Below are 23,686 nucleotides of genomic sequence, written 5' to 3' on the forward strand. Positions count from 1 at the left end.
ATATATATATATATATATATATATATATATATATATATATATATATATATATATACATATATATATATATATATATACCGTATATTACCAAATAGTACGATTTTGGAGACAGGCGTTTAAAAGAAGCAGAAGGTTATTTGCACAAGGCTTTTATTTATTTTTGCACCAGCCTGCACCAGGCCATTATTTGAATACAATGGTTATACCAGGGGTGTCAAACTATTTTTAGATGGGGGGCCACATGGAGAAAAATCTACTCCCAAGTGGGCCGGACTGGTAAAATCACGGCACGATAACTTAAAAATAAAGACAACTTTAGATTGTTTTCTTTGTTTAAAAATAGAACAAGGACTTTCTGAAAATGTACAAATCATAATTTTTTTTAAATTTGTTTACAGATGCGGTTAATAGTATTTTATCTTTATTTGTCGTAATTTATATTTTCTGAATAAATTATGTGATAATGTTCATCAGTAAACTCGTTGGTGTTAATTTTCAAATTATCAAGATAAAAAAATATATGAAAATCTAATTACAGGATGTTATTTATGTAGTTTGCTCATTTTCCTCGACTGGTGTATTAACATCATGTGGTTTATTTTGTACATATGTTGCATCATCTACAAAGATACAAATAATATCTATTGCCACATCCAGTTGATACATTTAAAACAGCTGTTTCTTTCATTCAAAAATTTCAGGTGAATTTTTACACTCGGCAAACTCATCCCGTGGGCCGGGTAAACCTGTTTGCGGGCCTGATCCGGCCCGCGGGCCGTACGTTTGACACCCCTGGGTTATACTGTCCAGTATTTTTTTTTTTCGTACAAAAAACTTTAAATGTAAAAGCTGTTGTAAATATACAAACAAGACAACAAGAGATCAACATGAGGTAAGCTATCAAAAGACAAGAGATCAACAAGGCCTCAACAATTGTCAAATAGAATACCAATACTAGAAATAAATAAACTTTTTAAATAAAACAGTCTACCGGGAAAAATAAAATGATGGTACCAAGTACTCAAGTATAAAACCCACCATCAAAACAGAACAATAATACTGTCACTTAAATCAAATAAAGGCTACAGTACTCCAAGTTTTAAATAAAGCAGCATACAGGAAAAATACAATTATGGTACCAAGTACTCTATAAAACCATCAAAACAATAATCCATCCATCCATCCATTTTCTACCGCTTATTCCCTTTTGGGGTCGCGGGGGGCGCTGGAGCCTATCTCAGCTACAATCGGGCGGAATACTGCAGCAAATGCATCCCCAGTAGCATTTTAATCTAAATTATGCAAATAACAGCCCATGGGCAGCTCTTTGGACATAGGCAGTTATTAGGAAGAGGCGGTTAATTCACAAAATGGGGTCAGACCCCGGGCGGCTATTAGGACATGGGAGGTTATTTGCCCAAGGGCGTTTATTTGGTAATATGCATTATATATATATGTATATATATATATATATATATATATATATATATATATATATATATATATATATATATATATATATATATATATATATATATATATATATATATATATGTGTATATATATATATGTATATATGTGTGTATATATATATATGTATATATATGTGTGTATATATATATATATATATATATATATATATATATATATATATATATATATATATATATATATATATATATATATTCAATGAAAGAAGTAGTGTACAGAAATAAAACTGAGGACGAAAAGAATTCAAAAGACGGAACATCAACCCTGAACAAAACTTCTGTTTCTTCATGCCGTTAACTATCTGTCTCACTGCACACGCTGGAAATGAGTAGCGAGGGCAGTTTCAAAGGAATATAACCTGCGGAGAGGCACTTTCTGACAAAAACATCCATATCCTGATGCCCCCGAGCCATTAGGGTCTTGAGTCAATCAATCAATCAAAGTCCATTTACATAGCCCTTAATTACAAGTGTCTCAAAGGTTTGCACAAGCCACAACGACAAACTGCGCCCTGGACTTGCAACTGTAATTGCAACTTAATGTAATACTTGCCAATCAAAAAAGTAATTAGAATTAGACTTAGACTTAGACTTCCTTTTTATTGTCATTCAAATTTGAACTTTACAGTACAGATAAGAACAAACTTTTGTTGCATTAGCTCATGGTAGTGCAGGATAAAAGAGCAATAAGGTGCAGATATAAATAAATAGATTACTGTACAGATAAATATACTGTATGTATGTATGTTATATTGTCTTTATATTCCAGCGAGTTAATCCATTTTTGGGGGGAATTGAGGGGATTATTATGATGCGTTCAAGAGTCTTACGGCCTGAGGGAAGAAGCTGTTACAGAACCTCTTTCTAGAGTCCAGCAGTGAAATTAAATAGGATATAACAACTGGACAGCAGGTAACACGATAAGCTCATTTTGAATTGTTCCAATAAAAAAATATACATTATCAAATATTATCAAAAACAATGAATATTTATTAACACACACAAAAGTACCACAAATTGGTTCTGTTGTGTAGGTACTGACTGCATCGGTATAGCCCCTATTAATCAGTAAAAATCTATGAGGTACACATAAAGGACGACGTCCTACTCAATGCCTTACCTCCAATAGACACAAAGTAAACAATAGGAGGTTTTTGTTGACTCATCCCTTCAGGCGGCTCCTGCGTGCCGTAGTGAAACGTACGAGCGAGGGGCCGGTAAGAGAGAGAATGATTCACAAGGACTGCGGCGTGCAGGAAGAGACCGACATCCAGTATCGCAAAGTGTCCTGCGAGGCATGGAGCGACGATAGCGTAAACAAATGCCATCTCTCATGTACACGCAGTATGTCTGCGACTGTGCTCCGCACCTCCATACACTCACGCCTGAGGTACCAAATGTTGTTGTACTAATGTTTGTCATACACAATACATTCCTCGCAGACCGTGAAACATAAGCTAAACACTAAATGAGGTGACCTTAACTCAACGGTTCAAGGAACTTTGTCGTCATATAGAGAGGCACGTGGGACGGCATGAAATTCAGTACCCGAGGTCCCAGATTTTAAGTACCACAAGAAGAATGATGTGTACACCATACTTGCCAACCTTCACGATTATCCCGGGAGAGTGTAGAGCAAGGGTCACCAACGCGGTGCCCGCGGGCACCAGGTCGCCCGTAAGGACCAGATGAGTAGCCCGCCAGCCTGTTCTAAAAATAGCTCAAATAGGAGCACTTACCAGTGAGCTGCCTCTATTTTTTAAATGTTATTTGTTTACTAGCAAGCTGGTCTCGCTTTGCCCGACATTTTTAATTCTAAGAGAGACAAAACTCAAATAGAATTTGAAAATCCAAGAAAATATTTTAAAGACTTGGTCTTCACTTGTTTAAATAAATTCATTATTGTTTTTACTTTGCTTCTTATAACTTTCAGAAAGACCATTTTAGAGAAAAAACACAACCTTAAAAATTATTTTAGAATTTTTAAACACACATACCTTTTTACCTTTTGAATTCCTTCCTCTTCTTTCCTGACAATTTAAATCAATGTTCAAGTAATTTTTAATTTTTTATTGTAACGAATAATAAATACATTTTAATTTAATTCTTCATTTTAGCTTCTGTTTTTTCGACGAAGAATATTTGTGAAATATTTCTTCAAACTTATTATGATTAAAATTCAAAAAAATTATTCTGGCAAATCTAGAAAATCTGTAGAATCAAATTTAAATCTTATTTCAAGGTCTTTTGAATTTCTTTTAAAATTTTTGTTCTGGAAAATCTACAAGGAATAATGATTTGTCTTTGTTAGAAATATAGCTTGGTCCAATTTGTTATGTATTCTAACAAAGTGTAGATTGGATTTTAACCTATTTAAAACATGTCATCAAAATTCTAAAATTAATCTTAATCAGGAAAAATTACTAATGATGTTCCATAAATTCTTTTTTTAAGTTTTTCTCTTCTTTTTTTCAGTTGAATTTTGTATTTTAAAGAGTCAAAATTGAAGATAAACTATGTTTCAAAATTTAATTGTCATTTTTTTCGTGTTTTCTCCTCTTTTAAACCATTCAATTAAGTGTAAATATCATTAATTATTAATAATAACATAGAGTTAAAGGTAAATTGAGCAAATTGGCTATTTCTGGCAATTTATTTAAGTGTGTATCAAACTGGTAGCCCTTCGCATTAATCAGTACCCAAGAAGTAGCTCTTGGTTTCAAAAAGGTTGGTGACCCCTGGTGTAGAGAATCTCCCGAGGCCACCATTCACCACACGGACTACAATATTGCTACACCACCCGGCCATCGCGGCCATCGTCTCCTGCGCTCCTCCCGGCTCGGCCACCAGTTCCGGCCATACTTGCCAACCCTCCCGAATTTCAGTACCCCTCCCGAAAATCTCCCGGGGCAACCATTCTCCCGAATTTCTCCCGATTTCCACCCGGACAACAATATTGGGGGTGTGCCTTAAAGGCACTGCCTTTCGCGCCCTCTACAACCTGTCGTCCTCCATACAAACAGCGTGCCGGTCCCTGTCACATAATACATGCGGCTTTTTCACACACATAAGTGAATGCAATTCATACTTGATCAACAGCCATACAGGTCACACTGAGGGTGGCCGTATAAAAAACTTTACCACTGTTACAAATATGCGCCACACTGTGAACCCACACCAAACAAGAATGACAAACACATTTCGGGAGAACATCCGCACCGTAACACAACATAAACACAACAGAACAAATACCCAGAACCCCTTGCAGCACTAACTCTTCCAGGACGCTACAATATACACCCCCTGCTACCACCAACCCCCCCCCCCCCCCCCCCCCCCCATCTCCCGAATTCGGAAGTCTCAAGGTTGGCAAGTATGGTTCCGGCTTTCCGCCCGGCTCGGCCACCACCACCTGCGCAGTCACCACCATCTTCTCCGTCTCCTGCTGTACGACCTCTTGTGCTGGCTCCACGGTGATCTCCTGTGCCGGCACCGCGTCGACCTGCGGTGCCCCGCCCAGCTCAGCCGCCGGCTCAGCCGCCGGCACAAGAGGTCGTACAGCAGGAGACGGAGAAGATGGTCGTGACTGCGCAGGTGGTGGTGCCCGAGCTGGGCGGAGAGCCGCAACCATACTTGCCAACCTTGAGACCTCCGAATTCGGGAGATTGGGGAGGGGGGGCGTGTATATTGTAGCATCCCGGAAGCGTTAGTGCCCGGAAGAGTTAGTGCCCGCCAGTCCGGCGAAGGCGCCGAGCCCACCGCGCTGTCCTTCCTGGCGTCTTGTTGGGACTCGACGCGGGACGTGTCACTGTTCCTTCCTCCTGGCCCCCTTCCCGCTCTTTCTTGGCTTTTGCAGCAGGGGACGCTGACAACCCGGAGCTCCTTTCCCAAAAAAAGGATTGCGTCTGGCATACGCCTCGTGAGGGTGGGGTCCTACTACCTGCAGCGGTGCTGCGAAGCACGCGCCGCTAGGGATGATGTTCGAAACCGGTTCTCCCGTTTGTTCGATAAGAAAAGAACCGTTCGATAAGAAAAGAACCGATTCCATGGACTCGAATCCCTTTTTGAGAACCGGTTCCCGTTATCGAGGCCACTATAGTAAAGAAAAAGAGTTGGTTCTTTATTCGAATCCCTGGGAACGAATGCCGTCCCACAAGAAATGCCCTGTGGGACATCACAGGAAATGATGTAGCTCAGTCATTAGACTGAGCTACGTCATGTAGCTATGTCACACAAGCAGCAAAAATAATGGACCGTAAAAAACGACTCAAGGCATGGCTATTCACCTATAGTGATCACAGAGACAGGTTGTTTTTGTGTTACTGTATATATTTGTTTTTCTGAAAAATCCCACTTACTATACTTTGGGTAACCACAGTCAATATGTATTTATTTATTTTATTTTATTTTTTTCTTATAAAATAAAAGTGAGCTTTTGTTAAACCAAATATTGTGTTTTTTTTCCATATACAACAACCTATCTGGATTCGATAAGAGAATCGATAAGGAATCGGTTCGATAAGAGGATTCGATAATGGGCTCGAACTCGATAATTTCTTATCAAACATCATCCCTACACGCCTCTGTCATCTCCGTCGGCAGCGGTCCCTCCCACAACATCATCCTCTCCGGCGGGCCTTCCCACGGCGCCGCCATCTCCCTCGTCTCCGGCGGGCCGTTAAAATAAAGCTAATAATGCCATTTTTTTGTGGTCCCCTTTATTTAGAAAAGCATTGAGAAGTATCGAAATACATTTTGGTACCGGTACAAAAATATTGGTATCGGGACAACCCTACAATGTACTATTTTGGTGTCCATGTTCTGCTTCCCTATCGCTTGTGGCCCAACATCACCTGGGAATGAATTCAAGTAAAGTGAAGTCATTTTGCTGCTCTAATTCTCCTAAATGGGCTACTCTATTTTTATAGGCAGGCCTGTGATCAGTAACAGTTCAATTCTAACGACTACTTGGGTTTTCTTCGTTTTTTCCAAAGTGCTCTTTGGGGGAAAATGTTGTGTGGATAATACAAGCGACAGACAATTTGGAAATACTCTATTACTGTACGACCATGTTGAGGGTTAAAGGTTCGAATCCTGCCAGAATGTACAATTAACATGCTCAGCAATGGTGAGGGTGGGGTGGGCGGGAGAACCTGAAACATCTTTTTACACCTCAGGCTGAGCTTAGTGTTTGCTCAAGGCTGATGTATGCTTTTATGCAGAATCCATATCTTTAGTTCCACGTGATGATGCTGACTTACTGTATGCTCTGAGGCCCGCAGCCTTTGTGTCTCTGCAAACCTTGCAGGCTGAATTAGCAATTGTGCAAATATCACATTATGCGTTTGTGGTTTGTGTGCTTTCATCACAATGGAAGACCTCGACTTGACTTACTGTATGTGTCTACCCACACAGATCATTGTGGTTGAGGCATGACATAGAACTCTACTGACATCTGCTGGTGGTCAAGTGTATACACCCTTATGCCACTAAAAGAGTAGAAAGTCATAATTGTGATGTAAAACAATTAAAAATTCAAACTGTTCTCCATGCCCTTCCTGTCTATCTACGAGAGGAAGTCTCTGGATGTTTCAGGACATGTGTGGTAAGTCCTAGTGGAGAGATATCAGGCCTGCTGTACTGTAAATTGACCAATTTATGTTTTCATTTTATTTATTTATACAACACACAATAACATTTGGGCAAATGTGCCAGTGTTTCAACTGCAAACCTCTGGCAAGATGTTTAAAGACCTGAGGAGTCATGTTGTGCCCACTAGGGCATTAAAACAATCAACAATCACTGCTAAGAAATCGAGTGATTAGTATATGATCTCCCTTTAAAAAAAATGTAAGGATAATATGGATGACCCAGACCTGAAGGATGCAGCAGTGGTCCTCCTGACATGAGTCCAGTTAACTACGACCCAGTGAGAATCTCTGTGGTCCTAGAGGGTGATGTGGTGGTCGAGTCCAGTTAAGTACTAGTCCAGTTAACTACGACCCAGTGAGAATCTGTGTCGTCCTAGAGGGTGATGTGGTGGTCGAGTCCAGTTAACTACTAGTCCAGTTAACTACGACCCAATGAGAATCTGTGTCGTCCTAAAGGGTGATGTGGTGGTGGAGTCCAGTTAACTACTCGTCCAGTTAACTACGACCCAATGAGAATCTCTGTGGTCCTAGAGGGTGATGTGGTGGTCGAGTCCAGTTAACTACTCGTCCAGTTAACTATGACCCAGTGAGAATCTCTGTGGTCCTAGAGGGTGACTTGGTGGTTGAGTCCAGTTAACTACTAGTCCAGTTAACTACGACCCAATGAGAATCTGTGTCGTCCTCGAGGGTGATGTGGTGGTCGAGTCCAGTTGACTACTCGTCCAGTTAACTACGACCCAGTAAGAATCTGTGTTGTCCTAGAGGGTGATGTGGTGGTCGAGTCCAGTTAACTACTCGTCCAGTTAACTACGACCCAGTGAGAATCTCTGTGGTCCTAGAGGGTGATGTGGTGATCGAGTCCAGTTAACTACTAGTCCAGTTAACTACGACCCTGTGAGAATCTGTGTCGTCCTAGAGGGTGATGTGGTGGTTGAGTCCAGTTGACTACTAGTCCAGTTAACTACAACCCAGTGAGAATCTGTGTTGTCCTAGAGGGTGATGTGGTGGTCGAGTCCAGTTAACTACTAGTCCAGTTAACTACGACCCAGTGAGAATCTGTGTCGTCCTAGAGGGTGATGTTGTGGTCGAGTCCAGTTAACTACTCGTCCAGTTAACTACGACCCAGTGAAAATCTGTGTTGTCCTAGAGGGTGATATGGTGGTCGAGTCCAGTTAAAGTTAAAGTTAAAGTTCCAATGATTGTCACACACACACTAGGTGTGGCGAAATTATTCTCTGCATTTGACCCATCACCCTTGATCACCTCCTGGGAGGTGAGGGGAGCAGTGAGCAGCAGCGGTGGCCGCGCCCGGGAATCATTTTTGGTGATTTAACCCCCAATTCCAACAATTAATGCTGAGTGCCAAGCAGGGAGGTAATGGGTCCCATTTTTATAGTCTTTGGCATGACTCGGCCAGGATTTGAACTCACAACCTACCGATCTCAGGGCGGACACTCTAACCACTAGGCCACTAACTACGACCCAGTAACAATCTGCATTGTCCTAGAGGGTGATGTGGTGGTCGAGTCCAGTTAACTACTAGTCCAGTTAACTACGACCCAATGAGAATCTGTGTCCTCCTAGAGGGTGATGTGGTGGTGGAGTCCAGTTAACTACTCGTCCAGTTAACTACGACCCAGTGACAATCTCTGTGGTCCTAGAGGGTGATGTGGTGGTCGAGTCCCGTTAACTACTAGTCCAGTTAACTACAACCCAGCGAGAATCTGTGTCGTCCTAGAGGGTGATATGGTGGTCGAGTCCAGTTAACTACTAGTCCAGTAAACTACGACCCAATGAGAATCTGTGTCGTCCTAGAGGGTGATGTGGTGGTTGAGTTCAGTAAACTACTTGTCCAGTTAACTACGACCCAATGAGAATCTGTGTCGTCCTAGAGGGTGATGTGGTGGTTGAGTCCAGTTAACTACGGCCCAATGAGAATCTGTGTCGTCCTAGAGGGTGATGTGGTGGTCGAGTCCAGTTAACTACGGCCCAATGAGAATCTGTGTCGTCCTAGAGGGTGATGTGGTGGTCGAGTCCAGTTAACTACGGCCCAATGAGAATCTGTGTCCTCCTAGAGGGTGATGTGGTGGTGGAGTCCAGTTAACTACTCGTCCAGTTAACTACGACCCAGTGAGAATCTCTGTGGTCCTAGAGGGTGATGTGGTGGTCAACCTCCCCAGGCTTCCTGATGTCTTCCTGGTAATGTTCGGCCTCATCTATACTTTACATCTCAATTATCCCAAGGGACTAACCCAGTGTTTTTCAACCACTGTGCCGCGGCACACTAGTGTGCTGTGAGATATTGTCTGGTGTGCCGTGGGAAATTATGCAACTTCACCTAATTTATCCCAAAAATATTTTTGGCAAATCAATAATTAGAATCAGCCAATAATGTGCCGTTGCTTAGTGTCTGTGCTGTGTAAAACTCGGCAGGGTAACCACGTAATACTCCATGTCAGTAGGTGGCGGCATTGCTTTGTAAAAGTCGGAATGTGTCGGGTGAGACGAGGATGGTTTGTTGTGATCCCGATATGCAGACCACAGTGGGAGGCAGGGTGCAGGTAAAAAGGGTATGTAATGCTTAAACCCAAAATGAACAAAAGGAAAAGGCTATGCAAAACAAAAGTCAAACTGAACTGGCTACAAAGTAAACAGAGACAGAATGCTGGACGACAGCAAAAACTTACGGCGTCTACAAAGTACATCCGTACGTGACATGACAATCAACAATGTCCACACAAAGAAGGATAGCAACAACGTAAATAGCCTTGCTTGCTAACACAAAGCAGGTGCACGGAATAGCACTCAAAGGAAGACATGAAGCCACTACAGGAAAACACCGGGAAAACAGGAAGGGCCACCAAAATAAGCAAGACAAGAACTAAAGCACTACACACAGGAAGACGCCAACACACTCAAAATAAGACACGACGACTTGGTGGAGTTAAGTTTTTTAAAGTTTTCTGCTTGTGGTGTGCCTCCGGATTTTTTTTATGACAAAAATGTGCCTTGCCTCAAAAAAGGTTGAAAAACACTGGACTAACCAACACATTTGTGTTCACACAGAAAATCTTACTTGGTCTCGATGACTCTAAACTGTCACCCAAGCTGCAGAGTCTTAAAAAGGACCTGATGTCGCATGTGTAAGTCAAGATCCAAACTCTGTTAGAGCATAGTCCCCAACGAGAATACCCTTGACTCATTTGACTACTGCATGTTCAACTGTTGATGTTAAAGTCGCTGCTCTACTCAACTGGATTTAAGATAAATGGCACAAAGTACACACTGTCTTGGTACTTGTTAGTGGTTCGTGTAATTCATATTTCATTGATGTTAAACTAATATGGACCCTGAAGTTGCTTTAAACCAAATAGCCAAAGGAAGGCTACACACTGCCTTTGTACAGGTTATTGTACAGTTTTGGAGTTTTAGTAGTTTTAGTTGTGAAGAATATATAAGCTCTTTGTTTATATGTTGCTGCACTGCAATTTTAGAACCAGATGGCCCAAAGTGTGCCTTTGTAATTGTTTCTTTAATTTTCTATTTAATTCTTATTTATTTATTATTTTTATAACTATTGTCTTTCAAATATTGTTCATGTTTGATCTAGACTTAGACCAGTGGTTCTTAACCTTGTTGGAGGTACCGAACCCCACCAGTTTCAAATGCGCATTCACCGAACCCTTCTTTAGTGATAAATAAAATGTTTGTTTTTTTTCAAATTCACGACAAAGTTATATGTTTTTTTTTACTAGTGCACAAAATGAACCGTGCATGAACATCACCTTGTTCAAAGAACAAAACCAACACAGTGCATGAACTCTCAACAAATTACACACCTGCAAATCAGATGGAAAATTAGAGGGAACATTGTTTGGGGGTATCCATAGTACGCCGATAGGGAGAAGTTTTTATTTACAAGATGAGTCGGGTGTGTCTTGACCTCCGCGGCAGAGGCTCCATCGAACCCCTGAGGCCGACTCACCGAACCCCTAGGGGAGACCGAAAGCAATGGATGTCGAGTGGGTCTGACATAATATTGTGAAAGTCCAGTCCATAGTGGATCCAACATATTAGTGAGAGTCCAGTTCATAGTGGATCTAACATAATAGTGAGAGTCCAGTCCATAGTGGGGTAGTGCAGAGATGTCCCCAACCGATGCACAGGCGAGCGGTCCACCCCGGGTCCTGACTCTGGACAGCCAGCAGTTCATCCATGGCAATTTTGTCCACTAGATGGAGCCAGACCACAAAAAATAACACACCTATAAATGCCCATAAACATTATGGGTGTTATTGGGGGGGGAAAAAATAGATTTGCTGCAATGTTTTATCAACTGCAGGGTTCCAAATCTAGGAAAAATTTAATGCTTTACAGTATAATCCGCAATACAATACTTTATTGACACATTTCCAGGCCTATTATTCCATGAAACACACAAACACATACACACGATTAATAAAAACATATATTAGTAAGCTGCGATGAGGTGGCGACTTGTCCAGGGTGTACACCGCCTTCCGCCCGAATGCAGCTGAGATAGGCTCCAGCGACCCCCTGCGACCCCAAAAGGGACAAGCGGTAGAAGATGGATGGATATATTAGTAAGAATAATAGTAATAATAACAGTATTAAACAAAATAGAAACGATAAAAAAAGAGAATGTTCTGCTTATTCGCCCACCAATACTAATTAAAACCCAGATGCAAGGTAGTGCTTTATATAAGTAATATATATCAAGATAAATCATTGTATTTGTCTCAAATCATCAAACGTTAGCCTTTGACGTACAACCTGCCAACATTTTCACGTAACGGAGGCTGGCGAATGTTACGTTGTTTGCGTAATTTACGTCACTTCCGGTCCGGTCGGCGGGGTGGAGGACAAGAGAGGCGTTGTAGTGTCCAAGCTAGCATCCTCACGCTGGAACTAAAACCGTCACAATGGGCGATGTATCGCTGTATTTGACCGACACGTCCGTGGAGCAGGTATATTAACGTCACGCCTGTGTATATCCACACATACAATTATTATTAACACCAACATTGGCTCGCTGGGTGTAGTTGTCGGTACGCTGTGTGTGCGTGTACAAAGATCGTGTATTCATGTGTGTTTGCAGCGCTCTCCCACCGGAAGTCCAAAAGCAAGCAGGGATTTTAGGACGTTGGAGCTGGGCGAGAACCAGAGAAATGTCCAAAGGGAGAAGACCCCTCGGAGGATCATCCATTTCTCCAGCGGGGAGACCATGGAGGAGTACAGCACTGACGAAGAGGAGGAGGCAGAGAGGAAAGACCTGCTCTCCTCCCCTGTTGATGCTGTGAGGGTAGGCGAGCTTTGTCTACCCTGTCTATAAAATTGTGTTTGTAATATTTATTTTTTTATTATTATCAAATTATCCATATTATTATACATTATCACATATGTATTATTACTTTATGTTCTTATTATTTGTGTGAATTGTCTGAATCAGTGACGTGCGGTGAGGTTCATGGCTGGTGAGGCACTGACTTCATCACAGTCAGATTTACAAACATATGAACCCTAAAGAGTATCTTATTCACCATTTGATTGGCAGCAGTTAACGGGTTATGTTTAAAAGCTCATACCAGCATTCTTCCCTGCTTGGCACTCAGCATCAAGGGTTGGAATTGGGGGTTAAATCACCAAAAATTATTCCCGGGTGCGGAGCCGCTGCTGCACACTGCTCCCCTCACCTCCCAGGGGGTGAGCAAGGGGATGGGTCAAATGCAGAGGACAAATTTCACCACACCTAGTGTGTGTGTGACAATCATTGTTACTTTAACTTAACTTTAACTTTACACATACAAACTGTAGCACACAAAAAAGCACATTTAATAAAAAAAACGTTATTATGGTCTTACCTTTACTTATAAATGAGGTCCATGCGCCGCTCCTTTTGAACAAAAGCATCGATAACTTGTTTATAGAAGTCTTCCTTATCTTTCTTCAGTTTTAAAAGTCTCTCTGTCTTTATGGAGATCTTCCTTTGATAATTACCTCCTGCTTCGATTGAAAGTCCAGTTTAGAAAACTGTTTTATTTTAGATATGTAATCCTCCATGTTAAAAGTTCAGGCGAGAGGAAAAAATAAACGATCGCTGCTAACTGTTGCTGCTTGTTGTCACTTCTTCTGCAGTCGAGTAGTCGCAAGAAGGATCTCTGGGATCACTAGCGCCCTCTACCACCAGGAGGCGGGATTACTGCGAGCCTCACCCAGTGCGTCTTCGCAGCCGTTTTATGATTGCTCAGCCCAAGAAATACGTTACACACATACAGTTGTTGACAAAATACACTGTCAGTGTTTCCCACACATTCATTTATTTGTGGCGGCCCGCCACGAAATAATTACGTCCGCCACAAATACAAAAAAATACCAAAAAAAATACAAAAAAAAAAATACAAAAAAAAAACTTTTTTTTTTTTTTTTTTTTTGTCCTGTCCAGCTTCTCAGGCAAATCATATAGTTGATGTAGATGCCCATATAGGCTGTTCAGATTTACTTTACAAAAGAGAAGTGTAGGATACTTCTCTTGTTGCCTTATTTGTATTTGACCACTACTGTTTTCTGTTTATCTGTTACTGACTGTGGCAGGACACCTCTGCCTCTGTTTCACTTTATGTTGCTGGTAAATAATATGGTTGTAGTAGTAGGCTAAAGTTAAATTATTTAGTATGCACTAATTAAAAGGGCAGAGCTTTAAGAGACATTTTAGCTTTTATATTTTATAAGATATATTTTTTTGTAAGAACCACAATTAATAAATATATTTCAATGAATAACTTATTGTTCAAATCTGTATATAAATATGTACATAAAGTGTTGTAATTATATTGTAAAATGGATGGATGGATGGACGTTTAAAACAAAACTGTTATTATTAATTAGTAAGTATACATTTTTTGAGCCTTTTTAGAGAAAATCATATCATTGTAGTAAATTATGCAAATTGCTCAATGATGTCACGGTGACCCATAGCCACGCCCCCACCGCCACAGGTATCTTGGCAGTTTATGGGAAACACTGCACTGTACATTATATACCTCAGCTAACTAAACTATGGAAATGTATTGTATAATTCATATAGCAATACGGTCTCACTGCACAGCAGGCCAGCAGTTAGCCGAGTCATTGCGCAATCCATGGCGAGGCTCAACTGGCTGGTGACTCACCGCAAGTCTCTTCTCAGTATTTGAACGGCAAATGGAAAATAACTTTATAGTATAATCACTGGATACATATAACAATTACATTTTTTTTTTTTCTTTTTACTTTTTTTTTCTTTCCAAGATGGCACGTGAGGCCCCGCCTCACCTGCCTCCCCTGACTGCACGTCACTGGTCTGAATGACATACAGCTCGTCATCATTCCGTGAGCTAGCTTTAACATGCTAAATACTAGCTAAAAACAACTGCGCTAAAGGCACACACTCGGGCACACCGCTCTCATGAAACATCACTCAATGATCGATTCAATGGCCTGATGATGCAAAGACCTGATGCATGAGAATATTCACATGCTAGCTACCCAATGTGACCTCCTTTTGAATAACCATTGTCAACATAAGTGTGACTTTTTATTTGGACCTAATGGACACGGTAGTTGAGTCTGAAGAAGAGGTTGTTCTGTACTCCTGCTAATGATGAAAATGTAATCATTTACAGATGCTCCCAAAATACACAAGCAGCAACTTCTCATGTCTTTTGTGTTGCAGTCCAAGATGACTTGGGGTCCGTACTTCTGGTTCCACATGTGGAGAGCTGCGTCTTCAACTATTTCAGGTTGGTTTACCACAATCATTGCTTCCAACAAAGACTGCAGTTATGTAACGCCACACTCAAGTTGCCAGCAGCCGAATAAAATGTTGATTACTCTTATAATTATTGTTTATTATTTGTTATATTATGTTACCTCTCCGTAGCTATTGTCTAGTTTAAAAGGGACTTTTAACATAATAGACTTCGCGCTGGCTTTTTCTTCATGAACAAATTAGCTCTGCAACAGTTAATTGATTAAATCAATTAGAAAAGAGCTTTGATTTGTATTCTGTTGCTTTGATTTATCGATTGAGTGTAATTAATAAGCATGTATAAAATCTGGACCACTTAAAAGAAAGTTAAAAAAAAAGTTGAATATAAGATAAGATAATATATGTGAATCAAAGGTAACAGAATGTGAAAAAAAAAAGTAAATGGAAGGGAAATAGAAGGTTAAGAAAGGAAATAAAAGTTACAAGATGGTAATTAAAAGATGAAATAATGTTGGGTTTTTTTAAAAAGGCCAATAGAAGGCAAAACAAGGTAAATATATGGTAAAAGTAGTAAATAAAAGGTAAAATTATGTAAATGAAAGGTAAAAGAAGGAATATGGACAGTAAACAAAGTAAAATAAAAGTAAAGTAAGACAAATAAAAAGTTAAATAAGTTAATAGAAGGTAAAAGTAGTAAATAAAAGGAAGATAGAAGGTAAAAGAAGGAATATAGAAGGTTAAATGAAAGGTAAATAAAAGGTAATAGAAGGTATCGCTAAATAAAAAGTAAAGTAAGTTAAATATAACAGAAAAGAAGGTAAATAAAAAGTTTTAAAAAACAGCAAATAGAAGGTGAATAAAAGGTCAAATAAGTTAAATAGAAGGTAAAGGAAGGTAAGTAAAAGTTGGATAGAAAGTAAATAAAAGGTTAAAAAGAAGGTAAGTAAAAGGTAAAAAAAACAAGTTGGGTGAATGAAAGGTAGAATAAGTTAAATATAAGGTAAATTAAATGTAAAAGAAGTGAAATATAATGTAAATAAAAAGTAAAATAAGTTAAAGTAAATAAAAGGTAAATAAGTTAAATTAAAAGGTAAACAAAGTTTAAATGGTATGTAAAATTTGCTAAGTAAAAGGTAATAGAAGGTAAAATAAGTTCAATGTAATTTAAAATAAGGTACCGGTAAGTAAAAGGTAAAATAAGGTAAATCGTAGGTAAGTAAAAGGTAAAAAGAAATATAGAAGCTAGCTAAAAGACAGTTATAGAAGGTGGTGGCAGGTATAAAAATCTTAGTGTATTTCAACTATTTTCCCTAAAATACACATTGAGTCTAAGTGTTCTCACCCATTACTCGAATAATTGAATAAACTAATCGATAGATTACGGGTTGACTAAAATAATCGATAGCTTCAGCCCTACAACCGTTGGGAATGCAACACAATATGAATGTGTGCTCACAAAGCGAGTGGTGGCAGCATATGTGAGGTCGGCACTGATCAGCTGGAGCGAGAGAGAAAGAGAGCGAGCTTCCGGCTGTAACTCCGAGGCGTGAGTTGGCTGTCCGTCATAACCTATAAACAATAAGGCAACTATTATCTGTAAATGACATGCAGGCGAAGACGTACATAACAACATGCTTGTTGTTTTTTGACACAATGTCTACCACTTTACAGCTAAGCACAATTTCTGGTATATAATGGTATAAATCTGCTCATAAATAAAAACAATTCTAAAGTATTTTCTAAATATAGCTAATGGACCATTCCTGCTACGTTTTATTATAAGCATGCGCGTATGAGGTGTGTTGTGAAGCGAAGTTACGCCACACCTACACTCATGTTGCGTTCACACACTTGCATTGTCATTTGTTAATGAGCGAGGGCCAACCGGGAGTCCGCATTTGTGACAGGCTTCTGCAAATAAAAAAATATATGAAAACACTGCACTGCAAAAACTGAAATCTAAGTAAGATTAAATATCTCAAATAAGGGTGATATTTGCTTATTTTCTGTCTAATAAGATCATTCTTCTCACTAAGCAGATTTTATGTTAAGAGTGTTTTACTTGTTTTAAGTGTTTTGATCTCAGTAAGATGTTACAGCTTGTTGCTGAGATTTGATGACCTATATTGAGTAAAACATGCTTGAAACTAGAATATCAACTGTTGCAAAGCTGTGTCATCAACACTCGCAAGTATAAAACTACTTTTTTAAAGTAGTAATTTCTTATTTCAAGCATGAAAAAAATAAATCATGACTTCGACACAATTGTGTCTCATAATTAAAACAGATGACAGCCAAATGGACTTTGCTGTTTAATTTTGAATGAAACTATAGAAAATACGTACTCATATAGTAGTACAGTTGGCACAGTACAGTAAACTGACAGTTAATATTTAAACATTTGACATTTCAAACAATTTTGAACAGAAATAGTTCATGCACATTCAGGTAAATTCCTCAAAAATACAATTAAAAAAAATTTGGCCGGGGGCCGGGCTGTATATATGCGCACTAATTGACTGAAAGAGCACGCACTTGGCGCGATGATGTCATGTTATCGATGGAAAAATGCATTTTTAGGCAATATGATTTGCCTGAGCGGCTAGGAGACCCCGAGAGTAACAAGCGGTTGCCTTGTTGCCTTTCCATTAAGAACAATACATTAGTTTTTAGTATAAGTTTACTGGTTTCGGGAAATGTAATGCCGAGCGCATATCATTATGTCAAGATAATGGCACTAGCATTTACTTAATTTAAGAATATTTTTCAACATATTGAGCAAAAACGTCTTTTTTTTTCTACCAAGATAAGTGCACTTATTAGTGAGAATATACTTATTTTAAAGTATTTTGGGGTTCATTGAGGTTAGCGAATTTTACTTGTTTTGGAAAGTCTTGACAAGCCGAATTTTCTTGTTCTATTGGCAGATATTTTTGCTTAGTTCAAATAAAATACCCCTAATTTTTGTATTTTTTTTCTTGTTTTTGAACACCGACTTTTTGCGGTGTGTGTAGTGATGATACTGGAAAAGCAAGTATGGGATATTTTTTGTGTGTTTGTATCAAAGTATCGATACGTTTGACGACCCGAGAACATTTGTTGCTGTGACAGCATTGCCGCCATACAAAAAGTAAAAAAATTAACAGGTGGAAATTGATCATTTTTTTCCACTGCTGTCGTTCCAGCCTGTGATTACCTCGGGGAGAGAATGGCCTCGTTCTTTGGGATTACATCAGCCAAGTATCAGTACGCCATCGATGAATACTACAGGACAAAGAAGGAGGTCAGTTCTGTGATAGATTCGTGTCAAGACAAACCGCTTTCACGCTTCCTCGTGTGTCAGAGGGAGGAGGAGAAGGAGGAAACCCGCCTGTCAGAAGAGGCTGAACGTGCCTTCGACCAGTCGCGTTCCCAGGAAGGAGACGGGCCAATCGTCGGGGCAGAACGTCCCGTCGCCCCGCCTCATGTGACCTACCAGATCCAAAACGAAAGCCAGGTATCTTCCGTCACCTTGGTCGTTCCTGCCATCGTCACGGCAACTTAGGCATGCCTGTATGTTTGTTTGGAAGGCGCAAGTCTGCCATTTTAACAAGAACGAATACAACAAACGTGGCTCGCAGTGCCATTGTGTTGTGGTTACTTAATGGTTTCCACACTCAAACTGCATTTTGGGTTATTAAAATGGCCGTGACTCGATAATATGCACTGTTATCCCAGCAGGCACAAGACGTCGATAGGTTTATTATACGTACAAAAAACTGACTTTGAAACAAAGTTGCAAAATAGTTGTCTTTGTAAACTGAGACAACGTTGAGTTCTAGCGTTGCAGTGTTTCCCATAAACTGCCAAGATACCTGTGGCGGTGGGGGCGTGGCTATGGGCGTGGTCACCATGACATCATCGAGTAATTTGCATAATTTACTACAATGATATGATTTTCTCTAAAAAGGCTCAAAAAATGTATACTTTCTAATTAATAATAACAGTTTTGTTTTAAACGTCCATCCATCCATTTTACAATATAATTAAAACACTTTATGTACATATTTATATACAGATTTGAACAATAAGTTATTCACTGAAATATATTTATTAATTGTGGTTCTTACAAAAAAAATATCTTATAAAATATAAAAGCTAAAATGTCTCTTAAAGCTCTGCCCCTTTAATTAGTGCATACTAAATAATTTAACTTTAGCCTACTACTACAACCATATTATTTACCAGCAACATAAAGTGAAACAGAGGCAGAGGTGTCCTGCCACAGTCAGTAACAAATAAACAGAAAACAGTAGTGGTCAAATACAAATAAGGCAACAAGAGAAGTATCCTACACTTCTCTTTTGTAAAGTAAATCTGAACAGCCTATATGGGCATCTACATCAACTATATGATTTGCCTGAGAAGCTGGACAGGACAAAAAAAAAAAATCCTTTTTTTTTTTTTTTTTAATTTGTGGCGGACGTAATTTTTTCGTGGCGGGCCGCAACAAATAAATGAATGTGTGGGAAACACTGCGTTGGATACGCGTTGTTGGTCAAATCAACGTCACAGCCTGACATTGAATAAACGTCGTCAAAAAGCATGTTGTTTCAACATTGTATTCGTGTTGTAGAATATTGGTTGGAAAATTACCAACATTTCAACGGTCAAATCAACGTCAGAACCCGACATTGATTAAACCTCGTCAAAAAGCATGTTGTTTCAATGTTGTATTCGTGTTTAAGAATATTGGTTGGAAAATGACCAAAATTTCAACAGTCAAATCAACGTCAGAACCCAACATTGATTAAACGTCGCCAAAAAGCCTATTGTTTCAATGTTATGTTTGAGTTGCTCAACGTCAGGACCTAATTCAACAAGTTCTCAACGTTGTTTTCATGTCTTGTGCCTGCTGGGATCTCCTAAAGTGAGACATTTGTCTTGTTTTGTTTCTTCTTCAATGTGGTTGTGACTTTAAGGGCCTGATCTACCGAAGGTTTGCATGTACTAAAACACGCGGTCGCACGCAAAACTGATCTACTAAGCTTGTGCGCCGAGAATGATCAGAATGTTTATCTTCATGTAAATGCATAATATGTTGATTACCTTAAGGCCCACAATAGGAGGAAGAGACGCAAATTGAAATAATGGAAACATGTGATTAATAACTGCAAACTCGCGGATAAACCTGGGCAATAAATCGATTTTATCGATAAATTTAAATTTTTTGTTTATAGACTATTATAAAAATTAAAAATCAATATTTTTCTCCTCTTGCTGGGCACATTTCTTTCCCCAAGGGGCTTCCATAGCGTCCTCATTCTTCCTTATTTCTTTAGCGGACATTCACACGCACCTTTTAAAACATGGCTTATGCTAACGCAAACGTTTATTCCAAAATAATGAAAAGTTAAGGGACTGTACTGTACTTGCTGCTTACTTAAAAAAAAAAAAAATAACACTTACCTTTCACTATTTGAGTAGCCTTTGTTCTGCCATTTGAGTACCGGCAAGCGATCTCTGAACCCGGGAACATATCCTTCACGGATTTGTTGAAAACATCCGCAAAAGAGAACGGGATGTTGCTTGCAAGGTGGCCCATAATACTGCGTTGCCGCCGCCTTGTGCTTCTCTGACCGTTCATGAGTGACTATATCCATCCGGCGACCGTGTTATGGGTTATAGATAAACCTATGGATAATGGAGACATATATAATAGTCTCCTTTTCAGGTGAGAGGACGCTAAAGGCAGTGCCTTAAAGGCACGCCCCCAATATTGTATGTCCGGCTGGAAATTTTAGACATTACTACTCGGCGTAGTTTTGAAGCAATACATGATGGGAATCCGGATGTTGTGTGTCAGTGTATTATCTGGCTGGTATAAACACACGCTGAGAAATAGCTCCGTGACTGCCTACTTTATGGGTTATAGATAAACCTATGGATAACGGAGACATATATAATAGTCTCCTTTTCAGGTGAGAGAGGACGCTAAAGGCAGTGCCTTTAAGGCACGCCCTCAATATAGTTGTCCGGCTGGAAATCGGGAGAAATTCGGGAGAATGGTTGTCCCGGGAAATTTTCGGGATAGGCACTCAAATTCGGGAGTCTGCCGGAAAATTCGGGAGGGTTGGCAAGTATGACCATAGGTTCTGTTGTCTAGATAGAGTTTCTAAAAGCCCAGAGAAGTTGGGACAGATGAATAATTGTGTAAAACGTCACATGGATGAGTTTGTGTCTCTGTAGTGATAGCCGGTAGTAGACACAAACATCATTTAATTATGCCGTCTACCTGCAGTCTTAGTAGATCACCCGGCAACACGCTCACTCGTAGTACACAGTTGTATAGTTAGCACACACCATTTAGTAGATCAGGCCCTCAGTGTCCTATTTAGACGTAAGACTTCACCGGTGTTTGTGTCACGCCAAAAACAGTGACTGGAGCAGCCTTCCAGAAGTTGCAAGTCAAAATGAGCTCTTGTGTGCCTTTTACTAGACTGTGCCTGGATCAGCACTTCAGCCAAGGCAGCGTTACGCACAGTAAATGTTCAGTACAGTAAATGTACAGTACAGTAAGACACATGTCACTCAACCGGGCTTTGACTTCCTGGGCTGTCCACCACACGTGATATATGTATTGTCTTTTTATTTTACACTAAATCTGTGTGGAAGCACTGCCATTTCCTCTCCAGTTATTGTCAAATTGTGTACACTGGAAATGACTGGCTATGATTTCCTGATAAACACATGCACTAAATTCCGCTACTTTTTTCCTACGCTTTGCACCCCTGCGGCTTGTAAAACGGTGAGGCTAAAATACAAAAAAACAAGCAATGACACTGAAAAGGTGTGTTATTGTTTGTGCAATGGTGCCATTTTTTGGACGAGTTCACTCACTACAGGTGCTGCATCGCCCTTCTGTTTAGACTGAGCTTTCGACCGGAAGCAGAAGTGCCGTTCCGTCTTCTAGCCGTCCATAGCGGGTCTACTCGTACGGATTCTTCATTCGTCACTCCAAGCAACGTTTGTAAGTTTTACAATATAACTAAAACAATTCTTACTTACTAAACCGTCCCATGTGTGATGTCTGTAGGAGTGTTTTCATGCATATTTGTTCGTGCTATAATAATGTAATAAAGCTAGCGTTGTTAGCATTAGCTAATATGCTAATACGTTTACGAGTGCCTGTGTTAATATTATTAACTTACAATGGCATTCTTTTTGTATTGTTTCAGTTTCTATATTGCCTTGTTACAGGCACCATTTGGAAACAATTAAGGTATGTAAATAAACATTTACAAAATGTTTATTTAATCAACATTTGCATTTATTTGTATTTATTAAACACATCACATTAAATGATGTTTATTTAATAAACAAAACCATACATCAACTATATCTTCCCGTTTTTGACAGAAAATCTGTTTTAGTTTTTTTCACAGATTTTGTTCTCCACAAAAAAATAAAATAATCGAAACTTTTGTATACCGTATTTTCTGGACTGTAGAACACACCTGTTAATAAGCTGCACCCACTATAATTTGGAATATTTTTTTTCCCATATATTAGCCGCACTGATACAGTAAAAACGTTGTGAAATTAGTTATTTACACATTAATATTCTGTAAATGTTTATTTACAAACCATAATTGTTTCCAAAAGGTGTCTGTAATAATAATAATAATGGATTAGATTTTATATCGCGCTTTTCTATTATTAGATACTCAAACTGTAACACGGCTGTAAAACGGCTGATCAAACAAAACAGAAGTCATCGTCATGGACCCACTAGCTCTCCAATCAGCAGACTCAATAACTCCACGTTGACGTTTTGGTGAATTTACTGAGGAATTTGTGAAACTGAAACAATACAAAAAGAATGCCGTTGTAAGTTACTAACACAGACACTCGTAAATGTGTTAGCATATTAGCTCATGCTAACGACGCTAGCTTCATTACACTGCAATAGCTCGTACAAATATGCAAGAAAACACTCCTACAGATATCACAAATGGGTTGGTTTAGTAAGTAAGAATTGTTGTAGTTATATTGTAAAACTTACAAACGTTGCATGTAGTGATGAATGAAGACTCCATACGAGTAGAAACGTTACGGACAACTAGAAGACGGAACGGCACTGGCACCTCTGGTTCAAAGCTTTAAACAGGCAGGAAACACTGCAGGCATTCACCCAGCAGCACTTGCAGAGCGCAAACTCGTCCAAAAGATGGCGCCATAGCACAAACAATAACACCATTTCAGTGTCTTTGCATGTGTTTTGCACATTATCTTTACATAAAGAACAAATGGCATCAAAAATGTTGTAAAGGATCCCACAATTGTTTTTATTTTCATTACAAAATAATTCCAAATCCTGTTTTTTTAGTCATCATTTAATTATTGTATTTAATATTTATTATATAATTTATTTAAAATGTACTGTATTTATATGTCTGTGTACAGTGTGTGTGTATTTAGGTATAAAAGTTGACTTACACAGCTGTCCAGGACAGTGATTCTCAAACTGTGCTACCAGGCTCCATCTAGCGGTACGCCAAAGAATCGCGTAATTAAAAATTCAAACACAGTGTTACTGTTCAAACTGTGTGTAATGTTACAGTGACAAATTAAAAAAAAAAACTCTGCCTTGTTTTTAATGAAAATGTAGGCGTACTGCGCTACTGTATTTTAATGTTGGTCATTACATTACTTGGAGAGCCAAATGTTTTCTGAGGTGGTCCTTGGTGAAATACGTTTGAGAACCACTTGTCTAGGGACAGAAATTGTTGGGCCCA

At 39.4% G+C, this 23,686-nt stretch overlaps 1 protein-coding gene and 1 long non-coding RNA gene across 3 annotated transcripts in view; both read left to right on the plus strand.

Moving 5' to 3' along the window:
* The window catches only part of LOC133641048 (uncharacterized), a 179,086-nt gene extending 168,808 nt beyond the window's left edge, over nt 1-10,278 (plus strand). Inside the window, exon 4 of the long non-coding RNA XR_009824252.1 lies at nt 10,208-10,278. This is a non-coding gene — a long non-coding RNA (uncharacterized LOC133641048). The remainder of the gene's footprint in view (nt 1-10,207) is intronic.
* A 1,729-nt stretch (nt 10,279-12,007) lies between these two features.
* LOC133641148 (proteasome subunit alpha type-6) overlaps nt 12,008-23,686 on the plus strand; it is an 88,634-nt gene continuing 76,955 nt past the window's right edge. For both annotated transcript variants that reach the window (XM_062035038.1, XM_062035039.1), the window contains exons 1-5: nt 12,008-12,129; nt 12,261-12,464; nt 14,874-14,940; nt 18,095-18,192; nt 18,253-18,405. In XM_062035038.1, coding sequence (XP_061891022.1) covers nt 12,085-12,129; nt 12,261-12,464; nt 14,874-14,940; nt 18,095-18,192; nt 18,253-18,405 — 567 coding nt within the window. In that variant the 5' untranslated portion in view covers nt 12,008-12,084. The remainder of the gene's footprint in view (nt 12,130-12,260; nt 12,465-14,873; nt 14,941-18,094; nt 18,193-18,252; nt 18,406-23,686) is intronic.

This window comes from Entelurus aequoreus, linkage group LG23 (genome assembly GCF_033978785.1).
Source record: "Entelurus aequoreus isolate RoL-2023_Sb linkage group LG23, RoL_Eaeq_v1.1, whole genome shotgun sequence".
Lineage (NCBI taxonomy): Eukaryota > Metazoa > Chordata > Actinopteri > Syngnathiformes > Syngnathidae > Entelurus > Entelurus aequoreus.